Source organism: Gekko japonicus, unplaced genomic scaffold (assembly GCF_001447785.1).
Source record: "Gekko japonicus isolate JY-2015 unplaced genomic scaffold, Gekko_japonicus_V1.1 scaffold1248, whole genome shotgun sequence".
NCBI lineage: Eukaryota > Metazoa > Chordata > Lepidosauria > Squamata > Gekkonidae > Gekko > Gekko japonicus.
The window spans coordinates 411,230-438,764 of NW_015171541.1; the positions used below are offsets into that span (position 1 = coordinate 411,230).

General features: G+C 44.3%; 1 protein-coding gene across 1 annotated transcript in view; it reads left to right on the top strand.

The window, feature by feature from the left end:
- RGL1 (ral guanine nucleotide dissociation stimulator-like 1) overlaps nucleotides 1-27,535 on the top strand; it is a 113,573-nt gene that overhangs the window by 34,731 nt on the left and 51,307 nt on the right. The window contains exon 3 of the mRNA XM_015419648.1: nucleotides 16,635-16,843. Coding sequence (XP_015275134.1) covers nucleotides 16,635-16,843 — 209 coding nt within the window. The remainder of the gene's footprint in view (nucleotides 1-16,634; nucleotides 16,844-27,535) is intronic.

The following is a 27,535-nucleotide window of genomic DNA, read 5'->3' on the forward strand; positions in this document are numbered from 1 at the left end:
GGGGCAGCAGTAATTTCCAAGCCTGGAGCTGGCAACCATACTCAGGACTGGGCCCAATGAGTTTTTCACAGAGCGTAGAAAGGGTTTTGTTCCTTTGTCTCTTTACTGGCAGAACCAAGCTTGGTTGCCTACCAAGAGCCACTGAGGGAGAAGCTAGAATGCTTTGGCTGGTGGTCTCTATGGCATTCTATTAAGCTGAGGCCTCCTCTCTCCCCTCCCCAAACTCTGGCTTCCATAAACTGGCTTCCTTACCTGGAACTGGCAACCCTATGAGTCCTCACAACAGCCACTGAGGGAAACCTTTGTCCCACACTCAGGAGCTAAGCAAGAGAACTGTGTTCGTCGGGAGACACAGAGCTTCTGACAGAGAACAGTGCCTGACAGGGCATGCTTTTAAATTGTGGTGTGTTATGTGGGCCTGATCCCCCCTGGTGCCATTTTTCTGACCTGAAACAGTGCTGGGAGGCTTATTTGCCCCCACACCTCTCTGTTCTGTTTCACGTCAGAAAAACGGCCCTGTGGCGTACCAGAATCAGACCCCTACAGCACAACTGGGAACTCTTTAAAATGGTGCAAACCCAGGAATGGCATTTCAATTAGTTCCTAATTTATGTGAGGTGTCGGATTAGGCTTACCAAGTGCCCAGCACAACTGGGAACTCTTTAAAATGGTGCAAACCCAGGAATGGCATTTCATTTAGTTCCTAATTTATGTGAGGTGTCGGATTAGGTTTACCAAGTGCCTGCCTCCAGTGGGCGTTCTCCCACCACTGCAGTCCTACTCCCACCACCACTGATGTTTGTGGGAGGAGTGGGTGTAGTAACATCTGAAGTGCCATAACTTTCAAATTGCACTCTAGGAATCCCCATAGTCTCTATGGTTTTTACCATAAGGATTTGGGAGGGATTCCTAGAGTAATGCCCAGAAGTGATGTAACTTCACAGTAATGTAGTGGCCTGGTTTGTGTTAGGACTGGGGTGCCTCAGGTTCAAATGTTTACTCAGCCATGAAACTCACTTTTTTTTGGGGGGGGTGAGCTATCTTGAACCACTCTGGTCAGTGTGAAAGTTAAGATACAGATATTTTGATTGACAAAGATCCTGTCCTTCTCTTTCCGGCCCAATCTGTGACGATATAGGTGCTGTGAGAAGGAGAGAATTATGTCTGCCGCTCTGAGCTCTTTGGAGGAAGAATGGAATAGAAACTTAATAAATCAGTTAACACTTTCTGATGTTCTCAAAGACAATATGTTTCCTGGTCCCCCCCCCCTTCTTGAAGCTCCAGATAGCTGAGAAGCAAAGAGGCAGTAAACCAAACCTGCAAATCACAGGATGACAGTGACAGAAAGGGATATGTTGAAGCTGTCAGTACAATTTACAGCACTCCAGAAAGCTTTCCTTGTCAGTTTTCCTTGTCAACATCTGTGGCCATGTGCTCATCCATGCAGAAGCTCCATTGAGATTATAAAAGGCTTCAGTGCCTAACATCTGTTATTTAAAACAAATCTGTGAAATCTCTGGCTATCTTAAATTGCCTTCATGCTCTTTTATATATATATATTCATTAGGCTTGCAAAAGTAACCATGAATGGTGGCAGCTTTTCCTTCATTGGATCTGAAGAAAGCTTGAGTTGCTATAACATCAAAAGAAAGTTGAGAAAATGCCCCGTATGTTAGTTGTCCTATTTTACATATGGCTTCTTTCAGGTCCAAGATATAAATCACTGTAGCTATAAAATTCCTTTAGACATGATTTAGAAAAAGCGGTAAGGATGACTTGTCTGTAGTGTTAAGTAGGCTGAGGTATGGAGGGAAATCAAAAGAAAAGAGGCTTCGAAATGAATGGAGAGCCCAAGTTCTGTTAGAATATAAATGAACTCATAAAGCTCCTTTTGTTCTTGTCTTGGGAAGAACGGGCCCTTGGAAGCCTTGTTAGATTTGTTACCATAGCCAGAAATGTGGAAAATTGGAACAAGAGTCAAAGCAGACAAGATGATATTGAGGAAAGCAGCCTTCCTCAAACGTGGGCATCCTGGTTACTAGGAATCCCGCAAAGGGGCACAGGAAACAGTTCTCTGCAGGGTATTATTTTCTGAAGCAAAAGACTTCCCATCAAACTGTAGTTTACATGGAATAAAATTCCAGGGTGTGAGCTGCCCTAATGGAGAACAGATGACAATTAGGGATGTACATTCTTTTCCAGATGAATGAAGGGAAAAGAAAAGAACTGGAAAGAAGTTACATTCATTCCATTCGTTTGGACAACAAAACCAAATGGGAAGAGCAGCCAAAGAATGAATGCTGTTTTTAGATTGGTCGTTGTTATGGATAGATGATAGGTTCCCATCCCTGGTTCTCTTTTCGTGCTCCTCTCATCCTGCATCTCGATCTCTTCCTCTTTTTCTCCACTTTCACTGCCTTCTCTCTTGCTCTCCCAGCTTACACATAAACTGTGCTGATGCTGCTTTCAGTACCAGGTTCGGGGTGGGGTGGGGACCAGGCAGCCATGAGGGTGAATGAGGATGGGGGGCTGGCATCATTCACAGAGGGAATTAATGAGAACAAATGAATGCAATAATAAATAGAATAAAAATGAATGTTTTTTTTTTAAACAACAAAAGGGGGAAATGAACAAAACCCGTACAACTCTAATGGCATCAGTGAGATGGAAAAATGCAGTTATCAGATCTTGTAACTGTGATGTCACCTTTTAATGCCAAATAGAGTGAAATGGAATAAGGAGCGGACTGTGTACCTTGGTTTCAAATCTGCTAAAACTCTAGGTATCCAAGTGCTCCTTGGTTTATTTTCTTTAAAATAATGGTAAGGGAGAAGTTTTACTTTCCTGGAGTGGCTGCTTAATAGTGGGTCGCAAAACTCTAATAATAATAGAATTATCTAGGGGGAAATCTACACAACAGACTAAAAGTGATTTAAATGTTACCTCACGGGGAAACATGGTGATTTTTGTAATTCTTGGAGACGGAAGATAGGGATCTCAAGCAGAATTATTGGCATCCTTATAAATAAACCCCAGGTTTCCCTGAGGGAAGCCATGAACCTTTAAATGGTATATAACTGATATAAATTTGTAGTGCAAATACATTAAATTTATTTGATGTTAGTGCTAGCTTGTACATTCAGCTATATGATAATTGTAGCCATTAAATGGTGAATTTGTGAATTGGCTGCAGTTGATTCAGCTATCTGGGATTCTTTTCTCATCTCAGGAACTTCTGAATGGCGTAAAGGTGGCCGACAGACGTTTCTCTTTTCTACTGATCTCATTAAGAACCACTGTGGTGCTGCAGTTAGTGGGCTGGACTTGTGGCAGGGAGATTGGGGTCCAAATCTCATTCAGCCATGAAGCTCACCTTGAATCTGTGGACCAGTCATGAAGACTGATTCCGCAAAAGCAGTTGTTCCACCCTCAGTCTCCCATTTCCCCTGGTTGTACTACTCAGTTTCCCACTATTTATTGCGTAGCTGCATTTTGACCCACATCTCCCCCCAATTTCCCCTGCGTCTTCTTGATCCTAAAAAAAATAAGGATCAAGAAGACGCGGGGGAAATCAGGGGGAGATGCGGGTCAAAATGCAGCTGCGCAACAAATAGTGAGAAATTGAGCAGTACAGGGGGGGGGGGAACGGGAGACAGAGGGCGGAACAACTGCTTTTGTGGAATTGGTCAAAGTGTCAGGATCGTGGAGGAGGACAGAAAATCCATGAACACCACTCTCAGGTCCTTGGAGGAAAGACTACACTATCCTAAGTCTATTGAAGTCAGTGGGTTGCTATGGCACTGTCACTCTATTTTGTGGGTTTGTGTGTAAGGAAAAGTCAAATGGCAAAATAGATACATGGTGCTTTCAGGTGTGGATGGTGTGCATGCAGTGAATAGATAAGTTTTTCCCTGATAGAGATGGAAGGCAAAAGGAGGATCTGATCCATTCCTGATCTCTGCTTCCATGCATATTATGGAGAAACATGACCATATAAGTATGCTTATAAAGTGCAGATCTGCCCTTTGCTCACCGTGATTGCACCAACGCAGTTCAAGGGGCAGGCCATTCCACTGTAAGAGCCAGTTTGCCTTTCTACATTTTGAACTTGGACCAAGCTCATGGCTTTGAATCTGGACCTTTAAATGAATAAGCGCAATGTACAGTCAGGTGTTCCTTGTTTTTTTGCCATTGAAATTCTGGTACAGAATGTGTCAAAGTTCAAAAAGCAAAAAGTGGGCTAGCTATATCCATAAGAAGTACCTAGGTGGCATATATTTATTTACATTTAGACTCTGCTTTTCTCCTGACTGGGGATCCAAAGTGGCTGACATCATTTCCCACTCCTCCATTTTATACTAGGCTTATTTCTCCGCACCCGCGATAGGCGAGCGCCCTGGTATACCCAGGAGTTGCGCTCGCTGAAGCGAGAACTGAGACGGCTAGAGAGACGGCGGCGTCGCGCTCGCGACGAGGTGTCCAGAACATCCTATAGGACGCTTATGAGATCCTACGGGATGACAGTCAAGGCCGCAAAGAGGGAGTTCTATGCGACCTCGATTGCATCTGCTAGCTCACGCCCGGCACAGTTATTTAGAGTGATTCGGTCTTTGACAGCTCTGCCTCAGGGCAGGAAAAACGTTAGGGAATTGGATATAGGCTGCGAGGCTTTTGCGAGCTATTTTGCAGATAAAGTCTTGACACTCCGCCGTGATCTCCCTGCCACAATTGATACAGTTAGGGAACTTGAGGCCCCTTGCACGTCTTTGGGGCCGGGTTTAGTGTGTTTTGACCCACTCAGTCTGGAGGAAGCTGACAGGTTGTTCGTATCTGTGCGCCCAACCACATGTGACCTTGATCCGTGTCCCTCCTGGCTGATTAAAGCTGGCCACGAGGGGCTACGAGGTGCACTATGGGAGATTGTCAACAAGTCCCTCATGGAGGGACAGTTCCCTGGTGCACTCAAGGAAGCGATGGTCCGCCCTCTCTTGAAAAAACCATCCCTGGATCCGGCCGAATTGGCCAACTATCGGCCGGTTTCCAATTTGCCTTATTTAGGCAAACTCATCGAGAGGGCGGTGGCGTCACAGTTACAGGGCTACCTGGATGAGGCTTCCATCCTCGATCCCTTCCAGTCCGGGTTCCGCCCGGGCCATGGGACGGAGACGGTACTGGTCGCACTGACGGACGATCTCCGTAGGCATCTAGATCGAGGTGGCGTGGCGGCGCTGGTGTTGTTGGACCTGTCGGCTGCGTTCGACATGGTCGACCACCAGTTGCTGGCCCACCGCCTTGCCGACGTGGGGGTTCAGGGGCTTGCCCTTCAATGGCTTACCTCTTTTCTCCAAGGTCGGGGACAGAGGGTGGCAGTGGGGGACCAGCGGTCCCGAAGGCACCCCCTTGAATGTGGAGTGCCTCAGGGAGCCGTGTTGTCCCCGATGTTGTTTAACAACTACATGCGCCCCCTCGCCCAGATTGCCCGGAGGTGTGGGCTGGGGTGTCACCAGTATGCTGATGACACCCAGCTCTACCTGATGTTGGGCGGCCAGTCGGACTCCAGTCCCGATGACCTAGCGCGGGCGTTGCAGGCCGTGGCTGGTTGGCTCAGACTGAGTCGGTTGAAATTAAACCCGGCAAAGACGGAGGTCCTGGGCCTGTGTCGGATCGGCCGAGAGTTAGGGCACCCTCTCCCGATCTTCGGCGGAGTACCATTGGTGCCCGTGCGGGAGGTTAGGAGTTTGGGTGTGCTCCTGGACTCCTCACTAACAATGGAGGCCCAGGTGGCGGCCACTGCTAAGTCAGCCTTTTATCATCTTCGGCTGGCCCGGCAGTTGGTCCCCTACCTCGACCGTGAGGACCTGGCCACGGTGATCCATGCGACGGTCACCTCGAGGCTGGACCACTGTAACGCTCTCTACTTGGGGCTGCCTTTGTCGCAGATCCGGAAGCTGCAGCTAGTGCAGAATGCTGCTGTGAAGAATCGCTTGTCGCTGCGTATTGTGTAGAGTGTAGACTGTATGTAGATTTATAGCACCGAATTTTAACTATTTATACTATTGTTTTATTGTTTTTATGCTTTATATTGTTGTTAGCCGCCCTGAGCCATTGGGTAGGGCGGGATAGAAATCCCAAAAATAAATTAAATAAATAAATAAATAAATAAATAAAAAATTTCATACACCAATCACTTCCACAGCCAGTGCTGCCACTTTGGTCATGGGTAGAGAAGTATGTCCAAAGGTGCAACGAGGCTTGTAAACAGGTACTAACTTGGTTACCTGTGGCAAGTTCAGAACTGGCTCCAGACGAGCGCTCAGTGAAGCTTTACTAGAGAGTTTCTTTATAGTCTGACAGATGACTGTCATAAGTTCAGGTGGGGTAGCCATGTGTCGGTCTGAAGCAGCCGAACAAAGTTCGAGTCCAGTGGAGCACATTTAAGGCCAACAAAGTTTTATTCAAGGTATAAGCCTTCGTGTATCTGAAGAAGTGTACATACACACGAAAGCTTATACCTTGAATAAAACTTTGTTGGTCTTAAATGTGCTCCACTGGACTCAAACTTTGTTCAACTATCATAACTGTATATGGGCAAATAATCAATATTTTAGGTCTGGGGGCTTTATTACCAAGGCCCACAGTTTTGTCTCTCATGTTTAACTGAGATGTGGCAGGGAGGTGAATATGAGAGAATTTGAATGAGAGAAGGAGATACATGCAAGGATGGAAAATAAGAAGCAAGTGTTAGTGAGTATAAATAAGTAGATAGTGCATGTAAAGCTCCATATGCAGTCCATTTTAGTTTAGTAACGTGAAAGGCAGGACTGGAACATGTTTCAGATTCTTAGGCATTAGCATAAAAGTTTTAGAAGCCAGCATCAAATTGTAGCTTAGTGCGGAGGGGCAGGGAAGGAATCAGCATTTTAGATCCTTGAGATTTTTCCTGCATATTTTAAAAAGCATACGAAATCCATGCTTTTACCATCTTTTCAAGATTCAGTATGTCGTTAAAAGTATTTCAGAATAATTAGTGTGCATGAAGTGGTGTTGAGAAGATACCCTTAGAATCTCAGTGGATGTCAATATGAGGTAAGAAAACAGAGGGTATGGATTTTGAGGGCTTGCACAAATATTGTATAAATCCCTCTCTGGGGCTGCAGCCACAGTGGGAGGATTTTGCATTTTGCATCATTGCCGATGCAAATTCAGAAGCATGCATGCTGGCAGTGGAGCTTCCAAACAGGAATTTTCTGTGCACTTTCCTCCATCAGCTGTAACTTCCCTACATTCCCCCCTCACTGTGCTTCTGGAGGGCTTTTGTGCAGGCCTTTAAAAACATCAATAAATGGCAGGGCAGTGTAGCAATTACCTATTTTTTTAGGGGGCCCCCCCAGCCTTCTGGAGCATGGTGCGAAAAATGGCAGGCAGGAGGGGGCTTGCACAAGGAAAGTGGCACCAATGTAGTTGGGACATGCACACCTTCCTGTCTAGTCGGCATGATAAGCACACTTGGTCTGTGCTCTTCCCCAAAAGATAGGAGTGGAGCAGGAGTGAGGAAAGCATACTGTGGGTGGAGAAAAGTTGATATGAGCACAATGAGAGCATGGTTTTGTGTGAATGCTACAAAAAAGCAGCAGAGCAGAAGAGGGAAACCTCCATATGGAAGCAGCCGAAATCAGTGAAGAATTTAAAAAACATCTTGATCCCTCAAGAGTGCGCAGTGGGGTGATAAGGCCTGCTGGGTTCTCAACTGAAATGTTCTGTTTCTGTTTATGGAACGCCACTGATATATCTCAGTATTTTTTTTTAAGTACTTTCATCTGGTGTTGGGATTTCTGATCTAGCAGGGAAGCTATTTGCTCGCTTACATTTAATAAATAACATCACCTCAGGTTTGTTTGACTGGGAAAGGCAGGGAGGAAATTCAGATAATCCTGGCAGACACATGTTTCCAAATCTGTATTTGCTCAGATAATGTGGCATTGGGGGATAGAGAATTATTTGCAGGGGAGGATCCTTACAGAGTGTCTCCTGAGACCATTCCCCCCCTAGCTGAGTTTCAGAACCGGAAGTAAGCCCAGCCTTCAATCTGCCAGTTGTCTCCTACATGTGCTGCCCAGCCTCCACGCCAACATAAGAAAAACACATTCCGAGGACTCCTATGTTTTCTTCTTAATGTGCAGCCCTTCCCTTGTCGCAAGGCTCTTGGCATATGTGATCCATTTTTTTCTAAGGTGCCAAGGGCCATTTAGAAGTGGGTGGGGGGTACAAGTGGTTGCCACCTTTTAAAAATCCAAGGATCAGGGATATTAAGACTATAATATATAACCACTCATCCAGTTCCTGTTCGAGAGAGGGGTCTGGGAGTGGGGTAGAATAAGCAAAGTTAGAAAGTGTCACAGAGGACTCTGGAACCTGTTCTCACTTCAGGTAGGCCGTGTTGCTCTCCCATGCTGCTTTTAATCTGTTGCCTAGGGTTGCCAGTCTCCAGGTGGTGACTGGAGATCTCCCACTTACAACGGATCTCCAGGCAACAGAGATCTGGTCACCTGGAGAAAATGGCCACTTCGGAAGGTGGAAACTATGGCATTATAGCCCAATAAAATCCTTCCCCTCCCCAAACCCCACCCTCCTCAGGCTCCCCCCCCAAAAAACCAAAATCTCCAGGTATTTCCCAACCCAGAGCTGGCAACCCTACTGGTGCTGAGGGCCCAACCTGTGAGAATTCATCCTGGAATCCTCTGCAGTGGGGCAGACTGGAACATACTGCAATCCTCCAAGTGTGCACATCTTTACTGCTCCAGGTTGCCTCTCGCTGTCCCCTTCCATTAGCCCAAGTACTTTGGAAGAGAGAAGGAATGAGTGATGGCAGGCATTGAGGTAAGGATGCCAGCCCTCAGAAGGGACCTGGGGATCCCCCGGAATTACAGCTCTTCTCCAGACTACACAGATCAGTCCCCCTGGAGAAAATGGCTGCTTTGGAGGATGGACTCTATGGCATTATACCCCACTTAGGTCCCTGGCCTCCCCAGGCTCCACCTCCAAATCTCCAGGAGTTTCCCAACCTGGAGCTGGCAGTCCTCATTCCCCCACTTGAAACTGCTACTTGTTGCATTAACTAAATCAGTTTGGAAGTGTCATTGCAGTAGCTCACATTGGTGAAGGGCACAATCCCATAGCAATCCGTGTTTAAACTAGTTGTAAAATGAACTGCAGTGGCTCAAGTGGTTAAGACGATGAACTGCAGGCTGTGAAAGGTCAGTAGTTCAGCAGTTCGAGACCCGGGTGCCGCATGACGGAGTGAGCTCCCATCTCTAGTTCCAGCTCCTGCCAACCTAGCAGTTCGAAAGCAAGAAATTGCAAGTAGATAAATAGGTACCACTTCGGTGGGAAGGTAGCAGCGTTCCGTGCGCCTTGGTGTTTAGTCATGCCGGCCACATGACTACGGAATTGTCTTTGGACAGCGCTGGCTCTTCGGCTTTGAAACGGAGATGAGCACCGCAACCCTAGAGTCGGATTCGACTGGCTTTCGAGCAAGGGAACCTTTACCTAAAATGTGAAAGTACATGTAGGAAGATAATTTAAAAAAAACACAACTTGGAGAGTTCCTAGATATGGCCTTTTCTGACTTTAATTATATCACGTGCCTTTAATCCCTCATGCGCTACCTATAGAAAATTTCCCGTCAGGTTTTCTTGTAGGCGGATAGCTGGCCAGAAACCAAGCCCAGAATTTCTTCTCGCTTTTCAAGGATCTTGATCATGTCAGAAAAGAGATGGTCTCTGATTGAATCCAGATTGAGCTGTTTCCTGTTAGCGTGCTAACTCAGCCCTCAATGACTTATTCTTTAAATCGGTGCTATTGACTGGGGGCCTGCCAAGTCTCTTTAAAGACTTCAAGGCAGAATGGCTGAAATAACACAAGCAAAAATAATACGTTCCTTAAAATGATCCCTAGCGTGTAAGGGCGAGTGGCCGATCAACTTTTTTCCTTTTGTGTATGCATGCAGGTAGAGAGGCGTTCTGGGAGGCTGCTGAACTATCACAGAGCTCCAAAAATCAAAAGCCAGGCCTGGATATGTTCTGGAACAGCCTGTCGGCCAGGACCCCAAAGTGGGATGCAAAGCCTCTACAAGTGGCCGGCTGTGCTCTTTCCATTTCTTTCTTTTGTATCTTTGAAGCCAAGATCTGACCCTGGAAACAGTACCTTCCATTTTTCTCTTCACTGCACATACCTGTTGATCAATTAAAATGTTAAAATGTGTCCTGAGGTTCACTAGAGTGAGAATCTTACAGAGAGTAATAGAGAGTGGGTGCAAAGGCCCTGCATGTCAGAATGCCACTTTCTTCAGGTTCAGAGTGGGGGCAGCTAGCTACACCCTTTGTGTGATGTTTGTTGGCTTCTCAAAAACATCTGATTAGCCACTGTAGAACATGGAATGCTAAAGCAGATGGGTGCCAAAGTCATAGCTTGCCTAGGGCACCAAAAAACCTTGGGCCAGCCCTGGATGGGTCTCCATACCAAGTAAATTTGAACTTGTGGGTCACCATGCTGAAAATGTTGAGAACCCCTGTTCTGGAAGAGCTGTAGAACTTTGCTTTTGACTCGGTGTCGAATGGCCAGGGTTAAGTAGGCATGGGGGTAATTTTAACTGGACAGTGTATTTTGTTCTTTCTGTGTTTTTATTTCTGCTAGGTCCTGTAGCATTAGTGGCAGTGCCTGTGCATTACTAAGTTTTTAGTGGACACTGCCATCATTTTGAATCCCCCCCCCCCCTTTGCTGCTGGTAATGAGGCCAGGAGGCATTTCAGGCAAAGAGTGATGGATTTCTCAAATCTAACTAAGAGTGAGTTACCTTAGTATTTCTCTCTTCTACATTTGTTCCCACATTCTACATCTAACCCCTGAACCTCAAAGTGGTCTATGACTGGCAGTAATGAAATCAGTATGCATCCTAAGGAATTACATGTCCTGAGGCACAATTTAGCAGAAAGCTTTCAGTTGCTCTATGGAGCTTGAGCAATGCTAGATTCTGTGTGTCCTTGGGAAGCGGCGGGATAGACATTAAGCTCATAAACTATTCAGATATAAAGGTAAGTGCACTTTAAGATGACTTTTGCCTGTCAAAACCAAATTCTGGCTTTGATTTGCACCAAGTGCATTTTAAGATGACTTTTGCCTGTCAAAACCAAATTCTGGCTTTGACTTGCACCAAGAGATGAGTGAGTTGGAGATATGCATAACAAATCATAAACAGAGGAACAATCTAAATATGGCCTGCACAACATGTGATGACCCACCCACAAACTGAACGGGGTCCAGCAGAGGCTTGATAAAATGTTGTTTCTTGATTGAGGCTGGAACAAAAAAACTGGGGTGTTGTTAAGCACCTGGAAAGGCATAAAACAATGTAGCTGGTGGGCTGCTTTTTGTTTGTTAGGTCATGTTGTTGTGCAAGCCTGGATAAAGCATATTTTTGGAAACACAGAGGGGCAGTGTTTTCTTAATATAGCCTTGGTTTAAAATTAGTAGCAGAGTTTTTAGCAAGAGGATAGCAATAGCATTATCTAATTGTTCTGGCAGGAAATCTGTGGATTGTTCCAAGCATTCACCTGCCTGAAAGTCAAGATGCCCTGCATTTTTTCTGGAAAACCTCTAAGGGGAAGGAAGCTTGACAACCTGGACTTCTGGTTCCATAGCAGATCTTAGATCCCTCCTCCAATCAATTTCACCTTTGAATGGAACTGCAGGAATTAGCCTGGTCTACTGTGGAATGGCAAAAACAGTATTGATACACCCAGGGCTATTTTTGGGCAGGAACACACAGGAACGGAGTTCCGGCTGGCTCCTGAGTTGGCCACGCCCAGCAGGAATTCATTAGCATAATAGGCCACACCCAACAGCAGAAACTCATTAGGATTGGCTACATTAGGGATGTTTGGCCTAACATGCAAAGAAGTTCCTGCTACAAAAAAAGCTCTGGGTTTTGACAACAAACAAGGTAAACAGAATAAGAAGCAAAAGGTTGGTGTGGCTGGATGACCACACTTGTGGTAACATGTGGGTGTGGCCTAATATGCTAATGAGTGGTGCTGTCAGGGATGTGGCCCAATATGCTAATGAGTTTCTGCTATTGGGTGTGGTCTATTATGCTAATGAGTTCCTTCTGGGCTTTTTCTACAAAAAAAGCCCTGGATACACCTGCCAGGGAGAACAGTTAGGTTGATCATGGCCTGCCACTTCCTGGTTGTGCTGATATTTAAAACTGTCTTCAGCACAGTCTTTCCCCACCCACTATTTTGTAAGATCTGCAGTTTCTTTTTTTTTAACTGTCAAATCACAGCTGACTTGTGACGACCCCATGAGATTTTCAAGGCAAGAGAAGTTCAGAGGTGGTTTGCCAGTGCCTGCCTCTGTGTAGGGACCCTAGACTTCCTTGGTGGTCTCCCATCCAAATGCTCACAAGGGCAGGCCCTGCTTAGCTTTTGAGATGTGACTTAGGGTTGCTAACCTCCAAGTGGTGACTGAAGATCTGAGTGAAATTACAATTGATCTCCAGGTGAAAGAGATTAGTTCACCTGGAGAAAATGGCTGCTTTGGAAGGTGGACTCTGTGTCATTGTACCCCGTTGAAATCCCTCCCTTTCCCAAACCCTGCTCTCTTCAGGCACCTCCCCCCCCCCCAATCTCCAGGTATTTCCCAGCCCGGAGTTGGCAACTCTAGACAAGATCAGGGTAGCCTGAGCTATCGAGATCAGGGCCAGCAATTGCATAGAGGAAATGAAATCAGGAAATACTTGGTTTAAAGGTTAGGGAAATGATACTGGTAGCTGGCAAATAAGTAAGAAAATTTTAAAAAGTGAATAGGAGGCCCCTCCCCCCATTTTTTTTTACCCACCTGAAGGATTTCACTGCTGCATACATTCAGAAATGAAACATAGAAATAAACCCTTGCAAGTTAAAGCAAACAAACACAATAACCATGCATTTATAAACTCATTACTTTTCTAGTTCTTCAATAATGTTCATTCATTAACAGTGTTGTTTCACTGTTGTTCATTTATAGAACTGAAGTTGAGAAACAAAAACAAAAAAACTTTAGCATCTCTAAGCAAAAAAAATTAGAAGTTCATATTCTTCTTTTGTGTCAGACTCATTGTACTTTATGATGACAGTTTTTTTAAAAATAAGAATAATCTGTCAAGAGCAATATAGTCTGTGCTGCAAGAAGTCATGTACCATCATTCTTCTGAGGAGAAAAATCTAACTGAAAAAAAATCTTTCTTATAAAATCTTTTGTATAAAATAAGAAAAGCCTGACTTCTGCTCCAGCTGCATACGCACACCCATATGCCCTTGGGTATCTACAGGACACAGGCCCTCCCATATGCACATGTTTGCATAGTTTCATGTTTTAAGCTCCTTCTCCCTGTGCACTGAAGGGTTCGGGGCATGCAACCTGAAACCTGTGTGCTATGACATTATAGAATGAGGGGCAGGTTCGGGGCTGTGAATTGGAACAGTATGACAAAAAAGGTGTTAAGTCCAGCGCTTAACAAATAGTTGGAGAGTGATTTCAGCAAAAACTCAAGTTTATTCCCGATCACGAACACTTCTCCAACACGGTACAACATCTGATAGCCCGAACAGCTTGTCCATTGTAGCTGTCCGGTATTTAAACAATTCCCGGCTAATGTAGCCACACCTACTGTACAGATGTCAACCTATCAGGTTGAGCGCATAAGGACCAATCAGCGTTGTTCCCGCTTACATACAATTCGAACCTGATTGGTCACATTAGTCTTGGGCTTCAATCCCTGTCCAAGACGAAGCTTAACATAGCTTCCCAATGAGGTGTTTCACAATACATCTTAGGTATTCATGGCAGCTTCTGAATACACTACAAAAGGCATGTATGCAAAATCTTGGTAATACAAATCTTTGTAGCAAGGGTGCAAAATCTTAGTAGCAAGAGAAGATAGCCAAGGAAGGAGGAGCAGCGAGTAGCGGCAATGTTGTGCTATAATTGCTGTGGGCGTGGCGCAGTTAGTGAAACAGAAGCAGATAATGCCAGGGTGGGAAGAACCTCCGGGACAGTGGATGATGTGATGCATCAAAGCTTTGCTGTCTTGACAGAGAAAGATCTGTACAGTGTCGATACTTCGCAGCAGCAGAAGAAAGGGAAAAAAAAGGCCTGAATATCTGTCGTTCCATCTTGATAGTGTAACAGAAATTGGAGAAGTATAATGAGGTCATTGAGCCCATCCTTGAATTACTTTCTATAGCATATTCACTTCGGCTGTTTCCCAGTCTAAATGCAAGTGATGTAAGCAACGGAGCTCCTCTTGGGAGATCACTGGTGTCATATAGACTTCATCGCTGAAAAATGTAGCCTGATAATGCTTTTCCTTTGTGTAACCCCTCACTGATAAAAGAGATGGACATGTGTGCATCCTATTCCAAATGGTATATATCTGGTAATTAAATGTAACTCGATATAGTCAGAAGTGCAGACTGGAAAAAAAAAAGTAATAATCACAGATGGATCGTTGCCCCCCTCCCCACACTGCCCATGACTTCTGAATCCTTATTCTCTCTGGCATCCTCTTTCTCTCCCCCCCCCTTTTGTTTTCAGCTTCCCACTCTCACACCCAGGGGGCTGGTTCATTCATTACCTCTGTGGTAATAACTACACTGCTGGAAAGCTAAATCGCATGGAGAGCTAGCTTACAAGGCTGGCCGTTTGTGTGAATGGCTGCCCATGTGGTTTGGCCCATTCGTGATTATACAAGATCAGTTTCCCTGTAAATTGGCACACGTTTTGACACTTGCTGTCTTTGACACAGTCACACAAATGCATACAACCATGTTCTCTCTCTCTGTCTCTCGTGCAAACCTACACATTCGTAGGTCCCACAGTTCTGTTCCCTTGGGAATTTTTTTGTGGGATGCTTGGCTCCGGAGAAAAAATTCCGTGTTCTGTCTACTAGGTCTTACACTAGGTCTCTTAGTCATATTTAGCCTAAAAGAAAATAAAAGGGGGGAGGGGGAGAACAAATATTAGGGAGGCTTTTATGACTGGTCGGGTCACCTAGAGGAGATTCTTAGTAGCCTTGGGTGACTAAGCAATGGGCTTCTTACAGCCCTAGGCCTTGGCAGGTCAGTGGCACCAGTTTCTTCACAAGTGCCTGTATCTGCTGAAATGGATTCATTTTATATATCCCCCATGATAAAAATATCAACGCTACAAGGGTCTCCTTCAAACCCACTGAAGTCCAGGACGCTCGTTCCAACGAGTGCTGTAACTTTTGCATCAGCATCTATGCAGGCTGAAACTTATAAAAACAAGAAGTTAACGAAAAATCTGTATTTGGTGTGAGCTGGGAGAAATCCAGTTAATAAAGGTGCACTGCAGCTGGGGCATCTGGACTGAACATTAACATGACTAATTATTTGTTACCTTGATGTCTCAGGCTTGCAGGTGGTATCCCATCCAGAAACTGAACAGTTCATATCTCCTTAGCCTTACAGCTGGGCACTTTCAATATCATCCTGTTTTAGACACATTTTGTATCAAGCTTATGTTGCCTGTGTTGATTTTGGCTTCATCTTTCATTTTCTGGCTTGTTGCGGAAGGTTCCTGACAGTCCCGCTTGCTTGCTGAAGACAAATGTTTATACTAGACTTTGAGCAGAATTAGATTCCGAGATCATGGGGCCACTGCCAAGAATGGGAGTTCTAGGTTTAGCTTCCCCTCCTCTCCCCTGTAATGTGCACTGATGATTTGTGTGCTCTGACATAATCACATCATCGTGTATTTCCCTATCCCTGCTCCACACCATGGTTTGCTGTGAGGTGGAATAATTTATGGAGTAAGAGCCACACGATGCTGCCTTAGACAGAGTCAGACGGACAGTGGCTTTCCCAGGTCTCAGGCTGACATCTCTCACATCACCTGCTACCTGATCCCTTTAACTAGAGATTCTGGGGATTGAACCTGGAACTTCCTGCGTGCACACCTGACGCTCAGTCACAATCTCATACTAGCTCCTCCCTTCCGCAAAGGAACTTCTGTTGGTGGGGGAGGAGAGAGCAGTTTTAACTGAGTTGCTCCCATCCTGTTCCTAAGGGTCTGTTGACTTCCAGAAGCAGAACACCGGGGGGGGGGGGGTGCTCAGTGGGCGGCAGCAAGGGAAGGTAGGTGGAAAAGTCCAACTGAGCCAGCTTAACTCTATTGGCGGTACTCTATATCCAACCTATACCATGACATCTTTAATTATTATGTGTTTTGGGGGAGAGGAGGGGGAACTAGACATGGGACTGCTGTTTTTGATAATGTTCTGCCTTTTGTTCAGAACATTCAGGGTATAAATATCGTATTACACTGAAGTGTCATATCAGCAGATCTTCCATGTATTTGTTACCTTTGTTACCTTTCCTCTGATGAGCCTGGAGTGGCTTTGATAGGGTTCTTGGGTGATCTTCCATTTAGGTATCTTAGGGAGGAACACCTGCTTTCATTCATCAGTAAAGGTGTGCCACATGCCTTAAAATTGTCTTCAGTTGCAGTGCAATCTCTCTCTCTCTCACTGTTTGGGGAAATTAATTTCCATCCTGTTTTTCTTGCTATTTGCACAGGTTGAAGGGGACCAACTGCCCCCAGGGCATACTGTCAGCCAGTACGAGACATGTAAGATCCGGACAATAAAAGCTGGTACCCTAGAGAAGCTTGTGGAGAACTTGCTGACAGCTTTTGGGGACAATGACTTTACCTACATCAGCATTTTTCTGTCGACCTACAGGGGATTTGCCTCTACAAAAGAGGTACTGGAACTTCTCCTTGACAGGTAAGGCCCAGCAGTGAAGTTGGAAATGAAAAGAAAGGAATTTGATGAGAACTAAGGGATGCGCTTCGGGATATATATTTGCAGGTGTGTTTTAAGTGGTGGAATTGTTTTCCTGAAAGACTGTTAATTTAGCCTATAAATGCTGTTTAACAGTAAAGGGGTTGTACCCTGCCATTCTACTGCCGTAATCCAGCATGTGCATTTATTTCAGGTTTTTATAGGTTCACTGTGTAAACAGAATAGTACCTAGTTTGGAATTTGGCATGCTCAGGATATTGGCTTTTATTTTTTTCAATCCAGATTTTTTTTTCTCCTTGTGGTGATAACGTGTGGCATGGATAAAAGGCTGTGCTTCTGGAGTAAAGCCTTCAAAACCATAGAGTTTGCCCAGAAACTAGAGTGTCACCCCCTGATGTTGGTGATGTGATGACATCACTTCTGGGTGAAGTCATTGCATCGGGGACATCGCATGGCAATGTCCCTGTTTGGGGGTGGGGTTTGCCCCACTGGCCAGCGGCTGGTGGTGGATCCAGGCCCCTAAAAGCAGGGAAACCACCACTGGGACCTGGGAACCCTAACATATACAGCTCTGAGCTCCTCAGAGGAAGAGTGGAATAAAAATCTAATAGAAAGATAATTACGTCTGAAGCAAGCAGGAGCCATTTGGGCAGAACTGCTGTACTTAATATTTTAAAACATAATTTTTGTTAAAATGCAGCAGTACATGATCAAGAATTGCTGCAGTTCAAGATGCCACTTTGGAGCCTCTACATTTACTTAAGCCCATACCCTTTCCTTATGAAAAAAGTTTTAAACTGGGAGGTTAAATTGTCAGCTCCCCCCCCCCCCCCCCAAAAAACCTGGTGTTGTTTTTCCCTAACAGCTCTGCCGTTGATTGTATGGTGTTTTTCATCTCCATTCTCCTGAATTCCCATGTTTTAAAAATGCCTGTATGGCTGAAGGTTCCCTTTTGATAGTTGAACAATGAGAAGCTACTAGTACACATGTTGATTTGCGTCCACTAAACAAACAGCCTATGAATGTGAATGTCAGCTCTAGCTTTTTAAAAAGAAAAATGTATACAAAGTACATGCATTAAATTGAACAGTGTATGTGTTTCCATTTTTAACTCTACAGACGTTGCATTTTGTGTGCTCTTTTTTTACCTAGTTTGGAATATTTTGGAATTAATTTGCAATTACTAAAAAAACATAGGATTTAGAGGCTGTAAACATGAGTGAATCCAACTAAATATTTGCAGGAATAATTCAAAGAAAATAGTAATTTAATCTTGATTCCAGATTATTTCTTTTTTAAAAATTATCCCACAATAATTTCTAGCTTCTCAGTGGTACCAACCCTGCTAACAGAGGCACTACTCATGTCTTACACTACAGACCTGAAATGAGCTGAACAGTCACTGTCTCTTACTGGTGTAATGTGGCAATTGTTGTTGGAGAGGGGCTGCAAGAATTTAGTCGGTGAGGGCTTTTACAGCAGCTCACCATACTACAGTTCCAGGCAGGGCTTTTTTTGTAGAAAAAGCCCAGCAGGAACTCATTAGCATAATAGGCCATACCCAACAGCAGGAATTCATTAGCATATTAGGTCACACACTGACAGCGCAGCTCATTTGCATATTAGGCCACACCCCATGTTACCAGAAGTGTGGTCATCCAGCCACAACCACCTATCGCTTCTTATTCTCTTTACCTTGTTTGTTGTCAAAACCCAGGGCTTTTTGCATACTAGGCCACACACCCCTAATTGTAGCCAATCTGCAGTTTCTGCTGTTGAGTGTGGCCTATTATGCTAATGAGTTCCTGCTGGGCGTGGCCAGCTTGGGAGCCAGCCGGAACTCCGTTCCTGTGCGTTCCTGCCCAAAAATAGCCCTGGTTCCAGGGATACTTTGCAAGCAGCTGGGGCAACTGAAGTGTTGTAAAACCAATATAACTTTGCACTCTAGCTAGGGGCTGTGTCTCCTGTTAACAGTTAAGCAGTTGTTTTGAAGAACAGTGTCCAAACTAGAATTGCCAATTTGGGGGTTGCCGGGCCAACCAGCAAGATAGGTGGGGCTGGGGAAATTGGGGCATGCAACATCTGCTATGTCATGGCATCACTTCTGGGGGAAATCGTGAAGTGGCATTGGGTAGCTCTAGGAATCACTGGAAACATTATTGTAAAACCATAGAGTTTCCAACCATTCCTACAGCTACCATATTTAACTTCTGGGATTTTCCTGGCAACAGAAAAAGCAAGCTGCAGGCAGAAGGCCCAGCAGTCCTATGGCCAACTCTGGATTGGGAAATTCCTAGATTTTGCAGGTGAAGCCTAGGAAGGGCAGGATTTGAGTAGTGGGGTGGACCTCAGTGGGATATAATGCTGTACAGTCTACCCTCTAAAGCAGCCATTATCTTTAGGCGAATTGATTTCCATAGTCTGGAGATCAGTTGTAATACTGGGAGATCTCCTGGCTGCATCTGGAAGTTGGTGACTCTAATACAAACCGCACATGAAGAGAGCTGTATTCTACCCTTGGCTTTTGGTTGCAAGTCTGCAGCGTGTTTGCTGACAAAAAGGAAAACTAGTCTCTTCATGCAGCCTACTTTGCATCACCCACGCGAGTTCCTGTACTGTACTGTAAATCTAGAGTTGAAAGTGCTCTTTTAAGAAACAAAAACCAATACTTTTTTTTTTTAAATCTGATTTAGAAAGGTCATTGTTAAGATTTTTAGTTGCAAATTGTGGTTTTCAGTTTCCTCTTTGAAGGGGTGGGTACTCTTAGTTGCAAAGCAAACCTGAGCTCCTGAGGCTGGTGGTGGGGAGAGATCCGCCTTTAGTCATGGCTGAGGCCCAGGCCTGGGGATGGCCAAATGAAGGTTGTCCTGCAGCTGCTCATTGTGGCTGCTGCTCTGTTCTTTCACAAAGAACATCGGTTTGCAACTGTCAGACCAGCTCTTTTGTAACACACCAGGCTATATGTTGTATGTTCACTCCCTTTAGTCAGGGACTTCAGGACTGTCAGGGGGCAGAGGAAAAAGAAAGGCACTTTTCCAGTGACTTGACAGGACAACCCTCACATCCATCCAAGGGCTGTGATTTTGACGGCTTTGAGGGCAATAAATGAAACGTTCTCACAGTGCAATTCTATGCAGAGTTAATCCACTATAAACCCACTGATTTCAGTGGGTTTGTTTGGACTAACGTTTTCACTGATAGCTAGAGATAGGGCTGCCAGGTCGCTCCGGCCATTGGCGGGGGTTGGGGGACATAGGATAGCCATATCCAGGTGGGGAAACTCCTGGAGATTTGGGGATGGAACCTGGGGAGGACAGGGATTTCAGTGGGATACAGTACCATAGAGTCCGCCCTCCAAGATATACATTTTCTCCAGGGGAACTGGTCTATGTAGTCTGGAGATGAGCTGTAATTCTGGGGGGATCCCCCAGTCCCACCTGGAGGCTGGCATCCCTATCTGAGGTAGGTTAGGCTGTATGACTGTAAGTAAAGCAGGCAGGGCCAATTCATGTTACCAGGTGAGGAGGTTACATTAGGGTTGCCAAATCCACTTACCCCTCGGAGCGGGGGAGCCTCGTCGGTGTCCGGGAGGTTCTTTCGGGTGTGCGCGCGCGCCGGCAGGACGTCACCGGAAGTGACGTGAGACGTTGCTGACGTTGGGGGCGTGACCGAGCTCATTGGGGGGGAAACCATATGGTTCCCCCCCGACGAGCTCTGCCACGCCCCCAACGTCAGCAACGTGGCTGCGTCACCTCTGGCGGAAATCGGGGCTCTGAAGCTGGGGATTCCCCGCCCCCTGGGCCCATTTGGCAACCCTAGGTTACATAGTGGTAAAGTTGCCTCCCTTGACAGATGGTGCCCACATGATCGGGCAGCTTTTCTCTTTTAGGTGATTTTTTGCCTTGTATTTAATCAGCACATTGCTCTCTCAAGGTCAGTCTGTGACTGGCAGCACCTCTCCAGGGTCTCCGGTAGAGGTTCTTTCACATAATTGGATTCTTTTAACTGGAGGTGCTGGGGATTGAATCTGTGACCTTCTGCTTGTAAAGCAGGTACTCTAATCACTGAGCCATGGCCCTTTGTGTAAGTAGCCTTATGTTATGTCAGACTCTTGCGTTTGTTGGGTCAATATGGGGTACTCGGAGCCTGGGGAAAAATCCAGAGATGTTGGTGAAAATCACAACATATGCAATAGTTACTGTCTTATCAAACCTCAACTCATTTTGCTACTCTAAAAACATAAAACATACCATATAACTTGGATATCATGTGAAGTTGTGCTCAGCCATATTTATGGAAATTACAGGTATAAATGTCTTAGTATTTTGCAAACAAAACTGCAAATGTACCAGATACATGAGAAAGATGTAAACTACTTAGGGATGCCACCCTCCAGGTGGGACCTGGGGATTCCCTGGAATTACAGGTCATCTCCAGACAACAGAGATCAGTTTCTCTTGGAGAAAATGGATGCTTTTGGAGGGTAGACTATGTGGCATTGTAACTCACTGAGGTCCTTGTCCTCCCCAGGCTCCATCCCCAAATCTCCAGGAGTTTCCCAACCTGGAGATGGCAACCCTACCCCCACCCCCTGTTGATGGCCACGGGGCACCTGGCAACCCTAAAACTACTGCACTCACTACTACTTAAACACTTGTAGAGTAATTTTTGCCATCTGAGATAAAGGAAAAATTAAAAATAGCAAATAAATTGTGTAAAGAAAAGAAAGAAAAGTAAAGTAAAAAAAAGAAAGTACGTTATTTGGACCAAAACCCAGTTGCATAGTCACAGTAGGTAGGATTACCCACATATTTGGATATCTGATATCACTTAATAACACTGAAAAACCTGATTTCTGTAATAATTTATCACGAAACAGCATATTTATTGTTGCCAGAATTATTCATATTTAAACAGTGAACATTCTGGAAAATATGTTGTATATGTCTACAGTATACTTAGGAATTACTATTAACTAATGCCGTAGATTGTCTTACATAAAAAATTTTATGCTAAAGATTTTGAGGGAATAAGGTCATGTCTTAAAAAGCGTCTCACTTATTCCAAAAGAAAAAAAAAATTATGGGAGGGTTTTTCCCCAGTGCTTTCCAAAATTGTCTAGGTTTTCACTAGATAAATTGGAAGGAAAAAAAAACCACAGTGCTTTTTTGCTTTAAAAAAAAAAAGGTGCCAGTACTCATATATAAGGATGTGCCGATTCCCCACTCCCTTTCAAATTCCCACTAGAGCATGCACTCTCTCCTTCTTTGGCTGAGTGGAGCATGGTGGCATACTGCACCATGCTTTTACCTGATTCATACAATAGTTTCTGAATATACTCACAACAATCAGACAATCAGTCAGTGAGCATAGTCATCACAGGTAACAGCTGCATTTGGGACCACAAAATGTTGTGACAAACAAAGCTTATGTTCTAGTGGTACAGTGTCGTCCCCCCCCCCCCCCTATTAACACTAAAAAGAATGTCGTCTTAAAACATTGTCACTATCACTTCAGAATAGTTGGAAGTGTGTTGTTGATTTCTTATCGGTTTCACTGACCTCTTCTGACCCTGGGGCAATTTTATTTGACTCCTAGAAGCCCTCTGTGAAATTTGAGTCAAATTTATACAAATGTGAATATTATTTATTATCCCTATTGCTTTTGAAACAAAGGAGTGTCAAGTTAAAGGTCCACACAGGAATACAATCCAAAAGGGAAATGCAGGAGATTTAATGCCATTAGCCCAGGAAGAACAATTGTGTCTTCAAGTAGTGTTTAAAAACCAAACCAGTTGGGGTGTTCTAATCTCAAGAGACAAAGCATTCTTTAACAATCAGAAAAAGGGCAAAAAGGAGAGAGAACAGATGAGATTCTAGGTTTTGACAAGAAGAAAAATACCGCTAGAACCGCAGTGCGAAGAGATAAGAGGGTCAAAAGATAAGAAGGAACCAGACCATGAAGACATATTTAGGCGACAAAAGGTTTAAACTGAGTTATGAGGGTAGTGGAAGTCAAACAGGAAAAACACAGACAAAGCAAGAAACAAGAAAAACCAAGCGAACTGCAGAATTAAAGTGGAGGAGAATGGCTGAAGGTAAGAAATAGGGGGTTCAGATAGAACAGTGATTTCCAACATTTTCAGAGACCCGGGAACCATTTAACCCCCACCTTTAAGCATGGGATCCACTGAGCTGAAAACTCATGACAGGAAGGCTCATGACATCAAAGTCACATGCTAGGAATAAAAACAGTCAGAGTTATGACCCCACTAGGAGGAGAGCCACTTTGGTGTAGTGGTTAAGTGCGCGGACTCTAATCTGGGAGAACCGGGTATGATTCCCCACTCCTCCACTCGCACCTGGATGACCTTGGGCAAGCCATAACTCTGGCACGGCTGTTCTTGAAAAAGATCCGTTTCTGTCAAGAGCTCTCTCAGCCCCACCTACCTCACAGGGGTGGTGGAGAAGGGAAGGGAAAGGAGTTTGTAAGCCGCTCTGAGACACCTTTGGGTAGTGAAGGGCGGGGTATAAATCCAATCTCTCCTCTTCTTCTCTTCTTCGTTGACTCGTGTGTAGAGCATTGGAGAACCAACTGGTAGAGTGGAGTTGATAAGGAGAAGTAAAATCTTTGAATCAACTTGTTTTATATTTGTTATTCACTGCTTAAAAACACAGGCACTCACTGAATCCAGGGCATTATGCAGCCAGCTCATACATGCAACAAGCAGGGGTCATGGGGGGGGGGATGCGGGGGGACGCCATCCCCCGGGTGAGGTGCGGGAGGGCGGGGCCTGGAGCTCCCTGCTGGTGCCCGCTGGAGGTCGCCGCCGGCTGTGGGGAGGACACACTTCCGGTGATGTCAGGGGGTGTGGCATATGCTAATGAGTTATGCTAATGAGTCCCCCTAGCTCTTTTTCTACGAAATGACCCCTGGCAACAAGGCCTTTTCCATTCATTCCTAAGAGGGAGAAAAGTAAATGGGATAATTCCAGTGGCAAAATCCTTTAACTTGATGCTTCACATTTATTAGCAAGGATATTTTGCCAGAGATCTCTGTAAACACTGCAAAACATGTCCACACCAGGCTTCTTTTCTGTTTTCAGTAGAAATCAGTCACGTTTTGCCCCAAGTTGACAAGTCTACAAACTTTTTTTTTAATGGAGGAATGCCCAAAATTCTATAAAACTCAGCAGATTCTGCATGAGAATCTGGATATTACTATTTCTGCTGCAGTTGTGCTAGTACAGTTTCCTTGACACAGTTTTTGAAAGTGGCAGAAAAATGTAGGATAATATTTATTTAGAAGATTTATTTAACTGCCTTTCAACCAACAAAATGGGCCCCTGAAGTGGTTTACAAGATTAGATTTCTTAAAACTGTATAAAGTCAGAAAAAGGATAAAAGCAGTTCTAAAATATCAGGAGCGAAGCCATGTACAAGGGATGATGTGTAGCATATGGTGTATTCCCCCCACTTTTGATCTGTTTGACATACATACCAATTGTAGAGCAAGCTTTGCACACATCCTGTACAGGAAGGCCGGCTGACCTCATTATAATTTTCTGCAGCTTTTATAATAAACAGTAGAATCCACAGGAAATCCCAGCAAGCCACCACTTCTTCCTATCTCACAAATGGTATGAAATCAAAGGTTGAAAATCCTTGGGATGCTTTTCTTTGAAATCTTTCATATATTACGCCTCGCCTAGAATTTTATCACCTGGAACACAGGGGATAATGAAGTTTATGACGCAGAGCCACAGATGTGGTTTTGGAACATGAATCAGAGAGGGAAGAGGGAAATGTCACAAAAACACTATGGAGCCCAGGAAACTAGAATGAATACCAGAATGAAAATTTCGGTACTTTACATCTGTAGTGTGTGCATCATCTCAAAATGTTCTTATATTCCTTCAGGTGTGTATTGATTGATATGCAGATTTATGCAGATTTGATTAGTTAGTCACTAGCAGTGCAGTCCTAAACAGACTAATACCCTTCTAATCCCACTGACTGATGAATTTAGAAGGATGTAATTCTGGTTAGCACTGCAGTGGAAATCAGCTGTGACTGCTTTAACTGGGAAAAAGGCCTAATTTAATGGGTAACTTGTACTGTTTACAAAAGATAGGCAAAGAAAGATTGATAGGGCTATAGAAATGTCAGTGCTTTATTTGTACCAAAGAAAAGGCCAGTACTCATATATAAAGTTGTTCAGATTTCCACCAATCCTCCCCCCCCCCCCCAACTTGGAAAAAACCAGGAAAAAAATTCCATCCCTCCATCACCAAAAAAGCTCTGATAAGAGTAAAGCATTAAATACAGTGGAAGTACTAGCATATAAATTAATATAGTAGTAGTAGTAGTGGTAGAAAAGTATATTTATAAATTGGAAATAAATAAATAATAAATAAATAAATTGTGTAGCCATTGGCCATTACAATTTAAAACAGTATACAAATTAGACAACTTACAGCACTGGAATTTGAGTTAGATTTAAAATATAATAACACATATAAATTAATATAATTGCAACCTTAATTAAGGTTCTTTATAGGCTGAAAAATAATATCAAGTTGTACTTATTCCTTGCATATGCAATTTAATTTTTAAACATGGTGGATTGCATTGGTTTTAAAATTTATTATAACTAGATCAAGGTTTCACCTTTTGCTTTGTTGGTTTTTAAGTGCTTTTTTTTTTTTAATTGACCCTGCCTAGAACCTTTGGAGCAGAGTGGGCTAGTTCTTGTAAATAAATAAAGAAGCAGTACTTTAGAAAGCATATTTATGTTCCATATTTGGATGAATCATGGGAAAGCATATTTCATATTCCTGAGATGAAGCTTGAATATTTATTTATTAGGGGTATTATTTCTGTTTCACATATTCAAGATATCATAGAACTTTTTTGTCTAGCTCTACCTACTTCATTTGATGGCACAAACTGGTCATGAGAAATTACTTTTTATACATACGCTAAATTTCCAGGTTTGGCTTACATTTTCTTCTCCAATGCAAGAATCTTTGACAGTTATCGGAAGTAAATTGCCCATGTGACAGCAAAGGCTGTGGAACTGATTGACTGAAAGCTCCAGAACATTCCAGCTACTCAGGGAATAAATCAGCTGGAATAGTTGCCTTCAGTGATTTAAGAGAAGGGAACATTGTTAGTTCAGCTGACATTAAGAAGAAGAGTTGGTTTTATACCCCACTCTTAACTGCCTGAAGGAGTCTCAGAGTGGCTTACAATCACCTTCCCTTCCTCTCCCCACAACAGATACTAGCAGGCTTCATGTGGAGGAGGAGTGGGGAATCAAACGCCAGATTAGAGTCCACTGCTCTTAACCACTATACCACTGCTGTCTCTCTAAAACATCACATATACCAAGGAATAGCTTTATGGGGCAAGTTGAGGACTTGGTCAAGCTCCCAGGAGGTAGAGCAGCATTTGGCAAAGTACTGAAAGGAGCCTATTGGCTGGAAGGAAATTGTCAAATACAGTTCGGTAATTTTAGCCTCTGATCCTGCATGCACCCACCCACAGCAGTGCCACTAACTGATGAAAGAACTATAGCCTGCAAGCCAATGCATATTTACTTGGGAGTAAGCCCAGCTGTGGAGCTGCGGTGGCTCAAGTGGTTAAGACGCTGAACTGCAGGCTGTGGAAGGTCAGTAGTTCAGCAGTTCGAGACCCGGGTGCCGCATGACAGAGTGAGCTCCCGTCTCTAGTTCCAGCTCCTGCCAACCTAGCAGTTCGAAAGCAAGAAATTGCAAGTAGATAAATAGGTACCACTTCGGTGGGAAGGTAACAGCGTTCCGTGCGCCTTGGTGTTTAGTCATGCCGGCCACATGACCACGGAAACGTCTTCGGACAGCGCTGGCTCTTCGGCTTTGAAACGGAGACCCTAGAGTCGGATTCGACTGGCTTTCGAGCAAGGGAACCTTTACCTTTTTAAGCCCAGCTGTACTTATGGGTAAACAGGCACAAGTTAGCACTAGCTGAATCTGGAAACGGAGGGAAATATGAGTGATACACTAAAAAACATAAATATTTGCTGTTTGTAACAGTATATTAAGATGTGTGTAATCTAATGTTCTGTTTCAAAATGTTTCCTTTACTACGGGTGGTGTTCTTTAGGCAAATTTCAGGGCTGTGTACACAAGTTTGTATCCCTGGACAGAGGTTGCTTGTTCGGTCTGCCCCCTACTCCCATTACAATACTATCCCATGCGTGAAGTAAGTTTCATTTTGTTCAGTAGGGCTAAATCATGGGTAAATGTGCATACGCTGTTAGTTAACTCGCTCATTGCTGCTGTTGAGTGTCATTATACACAGACAGATACATGAATATGCCTTCTACTGAGACTAGCAAGGTCCGTATTGTCTACTCTGACTGGCAGTGGCTCTCCAGGGTCTCAAATGGAATTCTTTCACATCGTGTAGTACCTGATCCTTTAAACTGCAGTTTCTGGATATTAAACCTGGGGCTTCTCTGCATAAAAAGTAGACGCCGTACCTTTGAGCCATGATCTCTTTTTGTTTTTGCTTCTGTTCCTGCTTCTGTCCAGTCTTGCTTTCTACTGCTGTTCTGCATCTTCCTCATTTTAGCCCAGAATAATATCATGGGAACAGTATAAACACACACACACACACACACACACACACACAC